The sequence below is a fragment of the Felis catus genome, chromosome B2 (assembly GCF_018350175.1).
Source record: "Felis catus isolate Fca126 chromosome B2, F.catus_Fca126_mat1.0, whole genome shotgun sequence".
Lineage (NCBI taxonomy): Eukaryota > Metazoa > Chordata > Mammalia > Carnivora > Felidae > Felis > Felis catus.
The window spans coordinates 141,784,264-141,801,476 of NC_058372.1; the positions used below are offsets into that span (position 1 = coordinate 141,784,264).

At 44.6% G+C, this 17,213-nt stretch overlaps 1 protein-coding gene across 2 annotated transcripts in view; it reads left to right on the forward strand.

Annotated features, from left to right (window-relative positions):
• Positions 1 to 4,586: 4,586 nt before the first annotated feature.
• SNX9 (sorting nexin 9) overlaps positions 4,587 to 17,213 on the forward strand; it is a 104,651-nt gene continuing 92,024 nt past the window's right edge. For both annotated transcript variants that reach the window (XM_023254527.2, XM_019831438.3), the window contains exon 1: positions 4,587 to 4,637. In XM_023254527.2, coding sequence (XP_023110295.1) covers positions 4,602 to 4,637 — 36 coding nt within the window. In that variant the 5' untranslated portion in view covers positions 4,587 to 4,601. The remainder of the gene's footprint in view (positions 4,638 to 17,213) is intronic.

The window sequence follows — 17,213 nt, forward strand, 5'->3', positions numbered from 1 at the left end:
GGCTTAGGATTTTGAGATTCAATGAATCTTTATTCTTTTCCCGGTTCCATTAGTGATTTTGGGGGGGAAGGGAGGAGCGGTGTGCAATAGATTACTGAAATTTTATATTATTTGTCCTTTAAAACTCCATGTCTGTGAGTTTTAAAGATAATACCTTGGCATGACTCAGTATTTTTTTAACTTTTTATTTATAAAAATTCCAAACACAGACGAAAGAATAGTACAGTGAACCCTCCCCCGCCCCCCATACCCGTTATCAGCCTCGCCGGCTACCAGCTCCTGGCCCATTTTCTTCCCTCAAACCTTCCTCACCCATTTCCCCCTTCCTTCATTATTTTGAAGCAAATTCCAGACCTATTCTTTCATGATAAATATTTTAGTATATCCCTCCCAAAGTAAGACTTTTTAAAAACCCATAACAGGGGTGCCTGGGTAGCTCGGTTGAGCATCTGACTCTCGATACCGGCTCAGGTCGTGATCCCTGGGTCATGGGATCGGGCTGCACGCTGAATGTGGAGCCTGCTTGAGATTCTTTCCCCCTCTGTCCCGCTCCCCCACTCGTGCGCGCTCTCTCTCTGTATCTAAAACATAATAAATAAGTAAATAAAAACATAACAATTATTCCTATCATGTAAAATTCGAGAACAAATCCTTAATATCTTGAAATATCCAGTCTGATGGTATACAGTGTTGTAAACATATTCATAAATTAATAATTTGCTCTATTTACATGGCTTGATACGCATTCAGATAAAGACCATGCCATCTAGTTTAGCTGGATGCTTAGGTGATAGTTAAAATGATTATTGATTGGCATTTGTATGAATCTGCCAGTGTTAAGACAAATTTTGTCATAAGTAGTGTGTGTATAGCTAGTATACCACAGGCTTTAGAATATACATGTGTGTTGCTCTTCTCGTGTTGACTCACTGCCCTTAACAGAATCCTCGGCAGACAAGGCCTTTCTGAAGCCTTTCTGCCCAGTTCGGGTGGTGCCAGCAATGGGAAGATGCTTTGGATTAGGGAAGAATGGGATTATAGAGGCATTTATTACATCAGAGTGACCTCCAGGTGATGGTTAAAAAGTTGATGAAGCATGAGAAGAAAATACCATCATGTTTTAATGTAGGAATACATAAATCTACATTTTCTTACCAATCCTTTGATAGAAAACCAAGGTCTGATTGGAGTTCTAAGTGATCCATCTTGTGTAATCTCAGAATGCATTGCCTAGGATTTCCATTTTTAGTTTCTTTTAAAGAGCTATTAAAGAATTTAAAAACAATTTCAAAGCATTGTGGATACAGAATTCTAGATTTTTAAAAATTATTTCCCATTTGTCCTGTTGCCTCAGCTGCATTAGTTTGACAGTAAAGTTTTTAGCAATTTAACTTTTTGTCACTGTTCCTCCAAACATTCAACTGATTTTCCTAGAAACAATTGCTCCTTTGTCACAGTCTTGTGTGAAAGGCAATAATAGTTCAGTTGCATGGCTACAGCCATAAGTACAACTACATAAACGGGTTTCGGAACCATCTTGGTATGTATATGAGGGGGTAGCCTGCTAAATGCAAGAGTTCAGGATGCCACGCGCTTCACCCAGAGCCCAGACAGCGCCCGTAAATTAGGAAAGTTGACATAGAGGGTACAGGCTACGTGACACTCTCCTGTTAATGAGTCACACTGTTGAAATTTGTGGCTGGTTACCTGGGATTGCTTGGCTTGGACTGTGGTTCCCGCGGGCTCAGAGGAGAATTGACGGGAGATGGTGAATTCAGTGTTTGTTCCTTAGTCTAGTACCTTGACCAGCTGCGTCCGGTAGGGCCATTATCATGATGTGAGTGATGAGAAGAGCTTTTGTGACATTTTCAGTGAAGATGGATTTTAGACCGTGACCTAAAAAATAACGAAATGTAGTTTACTAAAGTAATGTGGTGTCATTTTTTTTCTATTTTACAGAGGAGAATGGTATAGCTGTTGAAACTTAGAGATTTTACAAGTGTGGGGAACTTGAGAGTTTACGGTTTCTGCAGTAGCCTTTCCTTCCATCCTGGAAGTAGAGGTAGACTTAATCCTATGAAAAAAACCTCCTCTGCCAGTGGTGATGGACATGGTAAGCTTTCTTAGCATTTCAGCTTAGCCTGTGTTCTGTGTTTACTGGAATCCACAACCGAAGTGACTAGGGTATTAAAAAAAGGAAAGTCAAGCATTCTCTCTGTCCTTGAGGCCCTCCATAGTGTTATCAAAGACAAAAACAAGAGCCAGCTGCACGAGAGCATATTCGAGAGGAAAACGAAAGCTACAGACCACTCACTGAAGCTCGAAACGCCCTCTGCCCGGCTGCCTCTGTTTTGTGCGCTCCCTGCCGGCACCTGCCTCCCGGCCCACTGTGCTGCTTCTGTTTTACTAGTGCCTTCTCTGGATCACACCGTATCTTTTTCCCATTAGCCTTGGAGGACAGTGACTCTTCCTTGCTGGTGTTCGTCTCCCTGTAGAGTGATTTGTAGTGGATATTCAGTAGATGAATTTTTGAGCAAGAACCAGGAGCCACCTGGGGGTGCTAGAAAGGCCAGGCTTTGCCATCAGAAAGCCCTGGGGTACAATCCTGGCCTCAGCGCTCACTTTCTTGATCTTTGACCGCAGGCAGATGAATCACTCTGGGCTGTGATTCCTCATCTGTAATGATGCAGGCGTGTTAAACTTCTGATGTGCAGGAAAGTCTCAAAGAACATAAAGACTCATCCTCCCCTTGGCCCAAATATGAATTGTACCACCCCTGGGAGACCTTGGCCTAGGCTCCTCAGGCCTAGATCACTTGCTAGGGTAGACACGGAGTTACCTTACCTGACTCACAAGAGGGAGGGTGAAACCTTAACCAAAAGCAGGGGGTGGGGGGGCTGCATCCAGTATGGAGGGAAGAAGAGGGCACAGATGAGAAATAGAGTCACGGGGCGGGGGAGCGGTTGGTATTGTGGAGTGGGGGAGAGGCCTAGATTTTTAGATCGTGGAGGATCTTGAATGCCAGGGAATGAATTTGAAGTTGATCTTAGGTGATGGGGTACCGTTCGAACTTTTTGCTGTGAATGATGCCTGTGTTATGAGGGGGACTTTGCAGTAGTGTGTACAGGCAGCTGGGTGAGAGGGAAGGTCATGGCAGGAAGATCAGCCCAGGGGCTCCTACGCGGCAAAGAACTGGGTAAAATACCACTTTTTCCACTCGCTGGTCATTCGACCTCAGGACCTTAGCGTGTGTGATCGTGTGAGCTGCTGTTTCTCCTGCGAAGCTAAGTCAACCGCCACCATAGGGCTATTTTGAAAGTTAAATCCGAGCATATGTAAAGTGCCTCACTGCTGGAGAGGCTTAGTCCATCCCCACTTGGCTTTCCCTCTTTGTTGCGCTATTAATTTGCAGGAAGGACCAGTTGGGAGGGGAAAGAGAGGAAGCTGGCAGAGATCTGGTCAGAGGCACCTTTCGTGCCCCATAGAAGGTGCCTCGTTGGGACCTGGCCAAGAAGCCCTCCTGTCTTCTCCATCTCAGATGTTACGAATCCCGTATTTGTAAACTTTTTCTGTCTGTTGGTTGCTATTTAGCCTAACTGTCTTCATTTGGCCATGCGTGATTCATTCTTCTGTTTTTGGCATACGAAACTTCAAGTTGGCCCTTCGAATTGTGTTTTATTTTGCTAACTTTGGCAGTCTTATTTTACTGCCTTACACTTGTGCTACAATAAAAACCAGGTCTAGTTTTGTGGTTTTATGTCAGCTGTGTGAATCTAGAAGACACATTATCCTAAAGAGGAACCACTGATAAAAATAAGTCCTGGTTAGGAGTTCTGCCCTATCATCCACGTAGCGGTTTAAAGCAGACACCCACATTCCTCACGTAACCCAGTTGTATGTGTATTCATGTTGAAGGGAAAAGCATCATTTTGAGTAGTTTAATTTTAAAGATCTCTGTATTTCACTTTAAATAGTGTTCTTGAAATACTTAAAAAGTTTTTTTGTTTTTTTCATTTAAGACAGGGGATACCCTTTGTTCAGACCCATCAGAGAAATGGACAGCTTGGGTCTGTAACAAAGTGCTGTTTTATTTCTTTTAAGTTTTTTTTTTTTTAACGTTTTATTATTTATTTTTGAGACAGAGAGAGACAGAATATGAACGGGGGAGGGGCAGAGAGAGAGGGGGCACAGAATCGGAAGCAGGCTCCAGGCTCTGAGCCATCAACCCAGAGCCCGACGCGGGGCTCAAACTCACGGACGGCGAGATCGCGACCTGAGCCGAAGTCAGACGCTTAACCGACTGAGCCACCCAGGCGCCCCACAAAGTGCTGTGTTTTAAAGCAAAGATCAGTAATTGTATGAGGATATGCTGCTACATACACGATGACTTCAGGGCACAGATCAGAGTTTACTGTTCCTCTCATTCCTCATCCTCTCCTTCAACAGAATCCGCACCGACCTCCTTGCAGTCTCTGTCAAGGGGAGCCATGCCCTCACCCACATACCGGTGAACAGAGGCACGCTTGTCATACGTCAGGTCAACCTTGTGGTCCAGGCGAGCCCAGGCACCCCAGCAATGGCTGGGGTGTTGCTCAACATGCATGCAGCTCACTCTGCTTTGGCCAGGTCTCCACCAGGTACTGCAGGGGGAGGCGGGTAATTAATGCCGACTTTGAAGCCAGCAGGGCACCAGTCCACAAACAGGATGGTATGCTTCCTCCTGACGGTGGCAGTGGCAGCGGCAGCATTGACATCTTTGGGAACCGTGTTGCCACGGTACCCCGGGCAGGAAACCATGGCGAGGGTCACATTTCACCATCTGGTTGGCTGGCTCAGAGCATGCGTCGGTGATCTCTCCTGCAGAAAGCTGTTCAAGGCAGGCTTTCTCAGCAGAGGTGACAGGAGCATATGTGGCCGGAGCGAGAGGGGCGTGGCAGTAGGGTACGAGGTCGGCCTGGAATTCTGTCAGATCAACATTCGGGGCTGCATCGAATCTGAGGGAGGCGGTGAGGTCAAATCGTGTCCTCCATATCCATTAGTGTAGGTTGGGTGTTCAGTTCCGAGGTTTCTATGACACGTCATAGATGGCCTCATTGTCAACCGTGAAGGCACAGAGTGTTCCAGGGTGATGTGGGTAGTGAGGATGGAGTTGGAGGGCTCAGCTACAGCCATGGAAACCTGGGGCCTGGGTAAATGGAGAGCTCCAGCTTGGACTGCTTACCATAATCAATAGATGTTGGAGGGAGCAGGGAGGTGAACCCGGCAGCAACTTCTGCTCCCAAGTGGAAAACCAAGAGACCCTGAAGACCTGTGCCCTGGTTGGCCAGTTTCCAGACTCGGTCCAAGACAAGGTCAATGATGATCTTGCCAATGGTGTAGCGCCCTCGGGCATAGTTATTGGCAGCATCTTCCTTGCCCGTGAGGCTGCTCGATGGTGAAGGGCTGGTGGCGGGTGCCAGTGTGAGCCTCATCAGTGCCCATGGGTCCCAGGTCTGCAAACACCGGCCTGGGCACGTGCTCGCCAGCACCCGTCTCACTGAAGAAGGCATCGAAGGAGTCAGCTCCTCCCCCAGTGGTCTTGTCACTTGGCATCTGGCTGTCAGGCCGGATGCCGTGTTTCAGGCAGCAGAGCTCCCAGCAGGCGTTGCCGATCCGGACACCAGCCTGGCCGGCGAGGATGGAGGTGCATTCACGCACGGCTGCCGAGCAGATGGCGGAGAGGAAGAGGACAGGTTGTCGCGTCTCAGAGCACGACTCTTAGGCGGTCGACGTAAGAGAAGCTGCCAGTGTAAAATATTTAACTTGAATTCTTTAAATAGGCCCAAAAGGACTTGCAGGTCATCTAGTCTAACCCTGTCATTTTTCACGTTTGAAAGCTAAGGCCTAGAAAATAAATATTCAGTGTCTTTTACTTTATACAGTAATCATGGTTATGATAAGGACCCTGAGTCATTAGGAACAGGCTTTTTTTAAATGAGTCCTACTTTCAGGGTAGTCTTTTTGAAACCAGGAAAATATGTAATACAAAAGAAGGACCATGAGAGATGAATTATTAAAAAACTTCATCTCTTTTGGTTATTGAGCCTTCAGGACAGAGAAGGCGAGCAGGAGCTGCCGGGAGGGCATTGCTGAAAAGGACTGAGGCCACGTACAAACCATGCCGAGATTAGTAATTTCTTCCCTGGGCCCAGGAAGGAGCGGGGGAGCTGATGTAATATACCTAACATCTTCTCTTCTGGTTTTTAATAGGGCTTGATTCCTGTAATTTAGTTTTCAGTATATTTTATTCATAGGTTGTATAAATGATATTTCCTTTTGTTTCCTGAATGCTTGTTTTGTTTTGTTTTGTTTTTTTTAATCGAAGCGTCAGGGAAGTCATGCTAAAAATAAGGTGTTCATTTTTAAAACTCTTTTGTAAATGTTCCTTTGTATCATTTGACCTCTTGTTTAGTTACACTTAGCACTTATGACCTAGCACTTCCCCAGGGCCTTTGCACTTGCTGTCCTTCCTGCCATACCTGGGCGTAGTCCTCCAGCCCTGTTCCTCACCAACTAGCTCCCTCATTCTTTAGGTCCCAAATGACCCCTTCTCAAAGTGCCTTTCCCCAAACACCTTCAAGTAGCCTGCACCAGCCTGTTACTCTATCACATCACCTAATTTCTCTCATTGTCCTTAGCACCAGCTGGAATTACCCTGTGTTGAGTGGCATCTCTTTCTTTTTTTTTTTTTTTTTTAATTTTTTTTTCAACGTTTTTATTTTATTTTTGGGACAGAGAGAGACAGAGCATGAACGGGGGAGGGGCAGAGAGAGAGGGAGACACAGAATCGGAAACAGGCTCCAGGCTCCGAGCCATCAGCCCAGAGCCTGACGCGGGGCTCGAACTCACGGACTAGGAGATCGTGACCTGGCTGAAGTCGGACGCTTAACCGACTGCGCCACCCAGGCGCCCCGAGTGGCATCTCTTTCTACTAACACACTCTGAGGGAGGGTAGATGTGTTGTTAGCTTTTCACCACTGTGTGGGCCTGGAACAGGGCGTGGCAGTAGGGACTGTCTGTTACATTGATGACAAAATGAATGCATATCTGCCATCTAGCTTCAGCCTGGTTTCTAGCCATCGGCTTTAGTGACTCCATTGCATCCCAGGAGAATTGCCTCTGACGGCGTTGAGCAAAAAAAAAAAAAAACTAGGATATGGGGGGGGGGGCAGGCAATTCTCTCCCAAAATTACGGTAGAGTTTAAGAAAGTACAATTAAGAAACGTTTGGGATAAATGTTGACATTTTGCAAAGGAATGTTTAGCTTATAAACTCAAGAGATTTATGATTGCCTGTTAAAATATTGGCTTTTGGTTGTTTTAGCTGGGACAGCAAACCTGGACTAGTGAAGTTTTTCATCTCAAGAACAGTGTACTTTCTGTAATTTCATCACCAAATTAGGAGGTTGGGTAGATTTGGAAATGGCAGAGAATTCATTAGCTCAAACATTCTAAACACCTGTTAGGAGGTAGCCGCTGTGCTGTGATGACTGGGTTAATAATTCATCCATCGAACATAATTGAGTGACTGCTGTCAGGTGCTGTGCTGAACAAGACCGAGAAGGAACCTACAGTGTAGTGGAGAACACAGAGAAGTAAACCAGCCAAGCTAGTGTGGTGCAAATACAGTGACGGAGGAGTGCAGCCCCCTGCCCCCCCACCCCCGGCAGTTCACAGGAGGGGTGCATGACCAATTTCAGAGGTTTTTAGGGTGCTTCCCATAAGTGGAATCTAAGCTGGGACTTGAAAGGTGAATGGGACTTAGGTAAAGAAAGGGGGAAGGTGTGTATGGATTTGGGGTTCACAGTGTACGGATGAAGTCGTCAGGGTGGTTGTCATCCAGGCAGAGTGTATACAGTAAGGAGAGCATGGGGCCTGGGGAACACGAGCCTTTAAGGGGGCCTGCCTCCACGAGAAGACTGAGAGAGGAGAGACAACAGACAAGGAGGAAGTTGTGGGCACGTGTGCAAAGCCAGAGGGAGGAAATGTTTCAGGAAGGAGTAGACCGCGGTGTCAGATGCGGCCAGGAGAAAGGAGGGTCCAGCAGGTTGCGGGTGGGAAGGTTGCAGGTGGCCTTGGCCGAGCTGTTCCAGGGGCGCCAGGTGGCAAAGCCGGACTACAGAGGGTTAAAGAGTGAGGCGCAGGTGAAATAGACACAGGAAACATGGACCACCTGTCTTGAAATTTCTTAGATTAAGAGAAAGCATTGGTCAAAGGAGTCCTTGGAGTTGAGGGAGGATTCTGTTCCTTTTTAAAGATGTAACAGACATGAGTGTTTGGATGCCAATGGGAAGGAGACAGGAGAGGTTGAAAATCCTGGAGTAGCTAGAACGTGTAACTTGCTGAGCGTTGTCCCATTGTGACTAGGGGTGGTCAGGTGCAGATTATCTTTGTACTTTACCCAAGGAGTTTTCTCTTGGCCTCTCCCTCCTTCCTTTCTTTCTTTCTTTGTTTTTTATCTTTTTGAAGTTGGAGCCAAGGCCAAGTACTTACATGTAACCCCCAGGAATGCCCTAAAGCAAACATTTGGTGGTGAACCGTATCACATCTGCTTTATAATGTTGGGTGACTGTGTTTAAAGTATTTGACCATTCTTGAAGACTTCTGGTGACCTCTTTGAGAGCATATCTTTGTTTGACTTTTCAAGCCCCAGCACTGCTGGCTGCTGGTCACTGTGAAGGTGGCTTAGTACCAACTGTCAGCTACAGAAGGCTAATTTCGTAAGAGGAAGAAAAAGTACAACCAGGGCACCATTCATTTTTCCCCCCACAATTGTACACCATTACTTATTTGTATAATCTTCAAAATCGTGGTAAAATATAAAGTTTACCATTTTAACCATTTTTTAAGTGTATAGGATTCAGTGGCATCAGTACATTCACAATGTTGTATAACCATCTCTTAAAGAGCTTTTTCATCATCCCAAATGGGAACTTGGTGTTATTAAACAATAACTCAGCCTCTCCCCTACCAGCCTATGGTACCCTCTTTTCTGTTTTCTGCCTAAGAATTTGTCTCTTGGAGGTGCCTCATGTCAGCAGAGTCGTGCAGTATTTGTCCTTTTATATCCGCTTGCTTCACTTGGCATGACGTTTTTCTAAGTTCATCCATGTCTTTGCATGTCTTAGACTGTCATTCCTTTTTATGGCTGAATAATACTCCACTGTCATTTGTTTAGCCATCTCCTGATGGACACTTGTGTTGCTTCTACCTTTTGGCTATTGTGAATAATTTGCTCTAACAGTGCTTATACGTTTAAATTTAAAAAAAAATTTTTAACGTTTATTTAGTACTTTTGAGAGACAGAGAGCATGAGCGGGGGAGGGGCGGAGAGAAGGAGGGAGACACAGAATGGGAAGCAGGCTCCAGGCTCTGAGCTGAGAGCACAGAGCCCCACGCGGGGCTCAATCTCATGAACCGTGAGGTCATGACCTGAGCCCAAGTCGGACACTTAACCAACTGAGCCACCCAGGCGCCCCCATTTAAATTTTTTTTAATGTTTGTTTATTTTTGAGAGAGCATGAGAGAGCACACTCCTGAGTGGAGAAGGGGAAGAGAAACAGGGAGACAGAATCCAAACAGGATCCAGACTCTGAGCTGTCAGCATGGAGCCCAATATGGGGCTCGAACCCACGAACCATGAGATCGTGACCTGGGCTGAAGTCAGATGCTTAACCGACCGAGCCACCCAGGTGCTTCTATATCAATGTTTAATATAAAATCAATATTTAATTTTTAGTGTTTACTAGGTACAATAACTAATTTCGTGTTTAGTGTTAATCTTGTCTCAGATAATGGAATTAGTTGACATTTCTGGGTTAGTTTCCATTGATTTCCCTTCCTCATTGGGGTCTAATTTCCTGCCTGGTATTTTTTGATTGGATGTCAGACTTAGTGAATTTTAAGGGTGTTAGGGAATTGTGTATGTTTCGAAACCTTCTTGAGCTTGTACTGGAATGCAGTTAAGTTACTCGGAAACCGTTAGATCCTTTTGATCCTTGCTTGAAGTTTTGTAGGATGCGATGAGCTAGGTCAGCCTTTGGGACTGTTTTCTCCCCACCACTGAAGGGATACCTGTCTGAATAATTACCCAGTGCCCTGTATCACAGAGGTTTTTCACCATGGCTGGTGGGAACCCCAGCTTTCTCCAGCCTTGGGTGAACTTGGGAGGAGATTGTTCTGCCCACCGCTTCTGTGGTTTTACTTCCACTGTTGGGCAGTTTTCTCGCATGCACGTGCCGATCGCAGATCCCCAGAACGCGGTCTCTGTGCAGCCGTTTCTGCTCCCTCTTTGCCACCCCCTCCCCCAGTCCCATCTTGGAATCCTCACTGCAGAGACATCCGGAGGCTTCGCCTGGGTTTCCTTCCCTCCCTGTGGCCCACAGTCACTGTGGCAGTTCTCAGGCTTACCTCCTTGCCCCCCTCTCTCAAGATCACAGTCCTGGGCTGTCCCGTGTCTGTGGCCTGAAAACTGGTTTCACATATTTTGTTCAGTGTTCAAGTTGTTTAAGGTGGGAGAGTAAATCCAGTACCTGACACCCCATCTTCTCTGAAGCTGAAGTTTGCCTGCTATTTATCAGGACATTTTTGTCTGTCTTCTAAAGTAGGTTTTGTTAAATTGGCCTTTTCCCAGGACAGATTATCTTCAGAAGAAAAAGGGGGCCGGTGTCGTCCTTCCCTCCCCAACGCTCACCTTTCCTGTCTCTAGTGTAGCAGTTTCGTGGTGACCTCTACCCGCCTGCTGCTTCCACGCACATCCCGCATTGGGTCACCCAGGCGCGCGGGGACCCCGAACCCCCCGTTGCAATGGGCATGTATCTGGTGCAGGCTCCCTGCCGGCTGGCAGAGGGATTCGTCCTGGGGGGGAGTCTGCACACACTCCTTCTGCTACCCTCGCCTGCATCCTGATGTGAGCTGGCGCCCCAGTGCTGTTGCCCTCTGCTTTTATTCTCCTTACTCTTCAGGCTTCTGTCTCCTTAAAGTGCATTTCTTACAGACAGCACATCGTGAGGGTCTGGCTTTGTTCTCAGGTCAACAATCTCTCTTTTCATTGAAGTGTTTAGACTACTTACATTTAATGTAATTATCCATTTAACATAATTTGATTCGGTTTAAGTACCGTCTTGCTATTTCTTTATTTGCTGCATCTATTGTTTCATGTTTTTCTTTTCATTTTTAGGTTATTTAATAGTATTTTTATCTTTATCATTTGCTTATTAGCTATTTATTCACATATGTTTCTCTCTCTCTCTCTCTCTCTCTCTCTTTTTTTTCCTTCTGTCTGCTCTCAGGTTCACAGTATGCACCTGTCACTGCACACTCTGACTCCACCTTCTGGTGTCACGTATACCAACTCTGTAACAATGCACTTCCACATCTGCCTCCCGTCCTGTGTGCTGTTTGTCTGGTACATTTTATTTCTCAATGGTATAACCCCCACAGTACACTGTTGTCCTTGTTTTAAAAGTCAGTAATCTTTTAGGGAAAAGAAACAATGAGAATTTTTTGTAGATGACCCACATGTTTACTCTTTCTCATGGTCTGTGTGGGTGGGTGGGTGGGTGGGTGTGTGTTCAGGTTTCTGTACAGCATCGTTTTCTTTCGGTAAATGAGCTCCCTTTAGCATTTCCTGCAGTGTCAAATTGTTGGTGATAAATTCTCTTAGCTTTTGTCTGAAAATGTCTTTATTTCAATATTATTTTTGCAAGATGTTTTTGCCGTATAGGGAATTTTAGCTTTATCGTCTTTGTTATTTTTTAGCACTTGAAAGATAGATTTTGACTTGCTTCTGATAGGAAGTCTCGAGTTGTTCTTTGTTCCTTTGTATGTCATGTGTCCCCCCCCCCCCCCGCCTCCCCCTCCCCACCACCTTCGGCTGCTTTTAAGATTTTTCTCTTTATTGCTGATGTCCTGCATTTGATTATGATGTCTCTTTGTGTGGTTTGTGTGTGTGTGTGTGTGTGTGTGTGTGTGTGCATGCGTGCGTGCATGCGTGCTTTTTTCATTTGTGGGACTTAGGTTCTAGAATTTGGGGATTTTAGTTTTCATCAAATTGGAAAGTTTCTGCCATTATTTCTTCAAAAATTTCTGCTCTGCCTCCCTGCCCTCCTGGAATCCAGTTGCATGCGCGTTAGACTGCGCGATACTGTCGCACAGTCCATGAAGGCTCTGCCCATTTCGTGACCTCTTTCTTTCTGTTCATAGTTTCTATTCCTATTTCTTCAAGTTCACTGACCATTTCTCCTGGAGTGTCTAATTATCTGTCGAGCCCATCCAGTAAATTTTTTAATTTCAGAAATTGCATTTTACAGCTCTGGTTTTTCCATTAGGATCTTTTTTTTTATAACATCTATTTTTTTTCTCCTTATAATCAGATGTTCCTTTAAGTCCTTGAACATATTTATAGGAGCTATTCTAATGTGTCTGCCAGTGTTATTATGTCTGACATTTCCTGGTGTGTTTCTATTGACTGATGTTTTTGTCCTAGGTCACATTTTTCTTTCTTGGCTTGTCTATTAATTTCTTATTGGATGGTGGACATTGTGTTGGCATGTTGCTGAGTGTCTGGATTTTGCGTTCTGCCTTTAAAGGGTGTTAAGGTGTTTTGGTAGGCAGTTGAGTTACTTGTGAACCAGTCTAATTCAAGACTTGTTTCTGTTTTGTATGGGGAGGGGGGTGTCCAGAGTAATCTTATCCTAAGGTGCCTCTACCCCAGCCCCATTGGGGTCTCTACCGAGAATGCTGCGGATGTGTTCAGTGAAGCTTCTCCACTCTGGCTAGTCCGAACTGCCTGACCTCTGAGCATTTTTCCAGCCCACATCCCCCCTGTAGTTGTTGTTTGCTTAGCCTTAAAGAGTTTTACCCTGTCGTATGCAGCTTGGTATTCATCAACAGGCTCAAGGAGACCTCCCTGCAGGTGTCTGGAGCATTTTCTCTGAGTAGCTGCTTTCTGATAGGCTGTTCCTCAATTCCCAGTTTCCTAAGCCTCCTGGAGTTCTGGTCCCACTCACTTCACCTCAGGAGGACCTGTGCTTTCCACTTGTGGCTCCCTGCTTGGGTTCTTCTCTTAGCTTTTGAGTCAGAAGCTGCCTCCAGGCAGAAAGCTAGAGCCTTCATAGGGTTCACCTCCTCTGTTTCCCTTCTCTTGGAGTTCACTGTCCTGTGCTGCCCTGTTGTTCAATATCTGGAAACTGTCATTTCATGCATTTTGTCCAGTTTTCTAGCTGCAAATGGTAGTGAGAGGGATAGTTACTCCACTGTGGCTTTCTGCTATTTGATTTTGATTAATTTTGTTATGTTTATTGAATTTTGGTGTATCGTTCATTCATTAATTACTAGTCCTTCTCTTCTCTGTTTTATTTGGTCTGAACTATAGCCTCTTGAATTCGGCCTTCAATAGTTTTATCCTTATAAAGCCCTGAGTTGATTCAGGTTATTCTAGGAAAATACTGAAGTTCTAGGGCACACGTTTATTTTTGCCGTTTTGCATATGTATTCAGCGTCTCAGGGTCTCCAGATAACAGTGAGGGCTGCATGATAGCTCACATCCCCATTCCTATACTTTTCCCCAGCACACAAGTGAGCCGTCTGAAGATGTTCGTATTGTTTAAGAAACATGGGCTTCCAGGAAATTTCAGTTCTTGTGAGGAACTTAAGGCACTGAATATAATACAACATTTTGATAGATTCCTTTGTGATGACTATTTCTTCTGTCATGAGATAATGTATTTTTTCCTAAACGAAATTGTTGGAGTACTGGGTACAAAGTAATCAGTGTAGTAAAGGACTAAGGAGTACTTGATCATGATAATTAGCATAGGCTGGTAACCAGGGGCTAATGGCTGAAACAGGAATTTATTTTATAGGACAGTTTGATCAAAGTTTTCAGTCTCATGGAGGAAAAGAAATATTTCAAGGTAGTTTCTGCCCCTTTGGAAACTATGCTGAGTTTGTATTAAAGAGCAGGATGGAATATTGAAAGATTTTAACATGGTCCTTGGCTATTGATTTTTGTGGCTGTATAGTGCTAAAAATAAGGTGTCGTCTTGCTGTATTCCTGAGGTCGTAGTATGTTTCAGGAGCCCTTTAAGAGATCACAGTTCGTTTGCGATGGAGTTTATTTGTAATTTCTCCCAAAATATCCCCTTGGAATTTTGAATGAACCTTCAGTGCATTTATAGACTGACATCTCTGTGCAGTTATCGCTTTGTTCTCAGGAACATGGTGTGATTTGCTGGTGGGACTTTCCTCATGAGGTTCTTCATGTTTGTGGCGATCTCTTCTGCTTTGTATTTTGGCTTTTGTTGCTTATCCCACAGTTGTATTTTTTTTTTTTTATCAAGTCAGTATTTATGGAGAAACTTGATTTTTGCCAGTTTATCTTTAAATAGGTTTTCTTATTACATGTTCATTGTTCCAATATTTTTGCAAGTGAATGGGGTCGAGGGACTCCCTGGGACCATCCTCAGCATTGCTGTAATATCTCTACCTGCATGCAATACTCCCCACACACAGGGGCGAGGGGGGTGTGAAGCAGGTAGTTGACCCTGTGTGTGGGGGGGGGGGGGAGGGGGGGAGGGGGGGCTGCTTCTCTCAAGATGTGCTGAAGTAACAGATTACAAAAACACCTTTTGTGGGGATAAGTAACCAGTACTCAGCTCTTTCTCTTGAACCCCAAGGCTAGTTCCAGAATGCTTGGTAGGCTAGAAGGAGGACACAGTTAAGTAACAACTTTTAGCCTAATATGGAGTGTGTGTATGTGTGTATATGTGTGTATGTATTATATGTATGTATGTGTGTGTGTATATACGTGTGTGTGTGTGTGTGTGTGTGTGTGTGTGTATAAATAAAACCCAAAGGTCACAATAACTGGCATTTACCAGGCCCTTTGTGCCAGTCACTGTTATAAGCACTTCATATTTATGACTTCACTTATCATCGGTGTCACGAGGCACATGCTGTTATCCTTATCTTATTCTGGAGGAATTTGAGACAGACTTTAAGGAATTTGGCCAAGTTCAGAAAGCCATTGAAATGGTAGAGTAGGGAGTTGACCCCTCGTGGTCTGGCTCCAAAGTCAGCTCATAATTGCCATGTTGCCAGTGATGACATTTCCTCTCCTGTTTGTGGGGGAATGAAAATCATTGTCAACACACAGTGTTGACTGTTGGGGGGGGGGAGGGGGGACCAGTCAGACGCTGTTACTGGGAGTGTGTATGTTTTCGACCAGTTGTCTTTGGGATTTGGGGCACTGTTTGCTTTTAGACTCTTCTTCCCCTTTGTTGCTCCGAGGCGCTTGTCCTTTTACAATGACGCTATTTCAGTTTAGGCTGGGAGTCAGGTTATCTTCTTAACCACAGCTAAGTAAGTTTTCATGTGCTTTGCCCTGGAGGTTGCCGGGTGGGTTAGACACCTTGCATCTGTGATAGAGAACAAGATAGATGTGCTGATATGAACACTCCTATGATGACATAAAACATGAAATGTAGACGAGCATAGGTGCTGTGGTTCTAATTGGCTCTGTGTGTGTGCACACACGTGTGTCAAATGCGTGATGTTTGGAAGGCCAGTTTCAAATCTGTTAGCCCTTGTGATCTTTGACAGGGGGAGAGGAACGTTTTTTAACTTTTCCATTTGTAAACTTCATTGTATTGCTTTTCATGTCGTTGATTGTATTGCTTTTCATGTGATTGTATTGCTTTTCATGTCGTTGTAAAATGTAATTATGTGTATATTTATGCGGAGTGAAGGTAACAGTACTCAGAATGGGAACTCCTGGAAGACAGTACAAATTCTGTCTGCCCCCTTCCCACCCCACCCCCTCCCTTTTAAGTTATGCTTGGGAGCATTTTGTGCTTTGTTACAACCAAGGAAGCATTCTCCTGTAGATTGTGGTATTTTCAGCAGAATTCTGAGCTTCCTAGGTAGAGGCATTAAACACTACTTCCAATTTTTAATTTTTTTTCAACAGGCAATAGACTTATGTTAATTAAAAAAAAAACAACACGAAAATGGTGCAGAGAGAATGACACAGGAAATTCCTATCTGTCCCCGCCCCCGGCCAGCTGGCTTCTCTCCTTGGGGGCTGTGTTACCGGTTTCTTTCCCCTCCTTACAGAGATAGTCTGTGCACACACAAGCAGAGGCATTTTGCCCCTCTTTTCACACAAATGACATACCAGGCTTTATTTTGTTATTTAACACATCCATTAGAGACCATCGCACCTCTGAAAAATAAGCAAACCTTAGTTGTTTTTTTGCTGGAGCGTGCTGTTCCACTTTGTGCAGCGCCCTACTCTCCTTAGCAATCCTTAGCGCTGGGCTGCGCCTGCTCGCTCACTGTTGTAAACAGGGCTGCAGTGAGTACCCTTTTATGCACATCACTTTGCAGACATGTGAATATTTCTAGAAGATACGTTCCTAGAAGTGGAATTTCCAAGTAAGAGAGTCTCTGTTTGTAATTTTCATAGACATTGCCATCCACACCGTAAGAATCCTCACTCCCATTCCCACCTAAGAATAATCTACTTCCTGAACCTACGGCTTCATCAACAATGATGTTGCTATGAGTTTCTAAATTTTTTTAACGTTTATTTATTTTTGAGAGAAAGACACAGTGCCAGCGGGGGAGGGGCAGAGAAAGAGAGAGAGGGAGAAACAGAGTCCAAAGCAGGCTCTAGGCTCTGAGCTGGCAGTGCAGAGCAACTCAAACAATGATGTTACGAGTTTCATTTTTGTTTCTCTGCCATGCTGGTAGGCGAAAAATAATGTTTGGCTTATATTTTTAAGAGCCATCTTTACTTTTTTTTAAAAATTAATTTATTTTAAGAGAAAAAGAAAGAATTCCAAGAAGGCTCAACACTGTCAGCACAGAGCCTGACATGGGGTTCAAACCCATGAACTATGAGATCACAACCTGAGCCGAAATCAAAGAGTCGGATGCTTAACTGACTGAGCCATACTCCACCCTCTTTTTTTTTTTTCTTTTTCTTTCTTTCTTTTTTTTTTTTTCTTTACTGATTTGTAGGTACCCTCTGTAGAGTAGGGGAACTAACCTTTAGTCTCTGATATGAATTACAAATATTTGTTTGTCATTTGTCTTTTTTTTCTTTATTGTCATTTTTTATCTTATTTATATTGGCTTTCGCCAGGCAAGGCAGGTATCTTTTACTTGAGT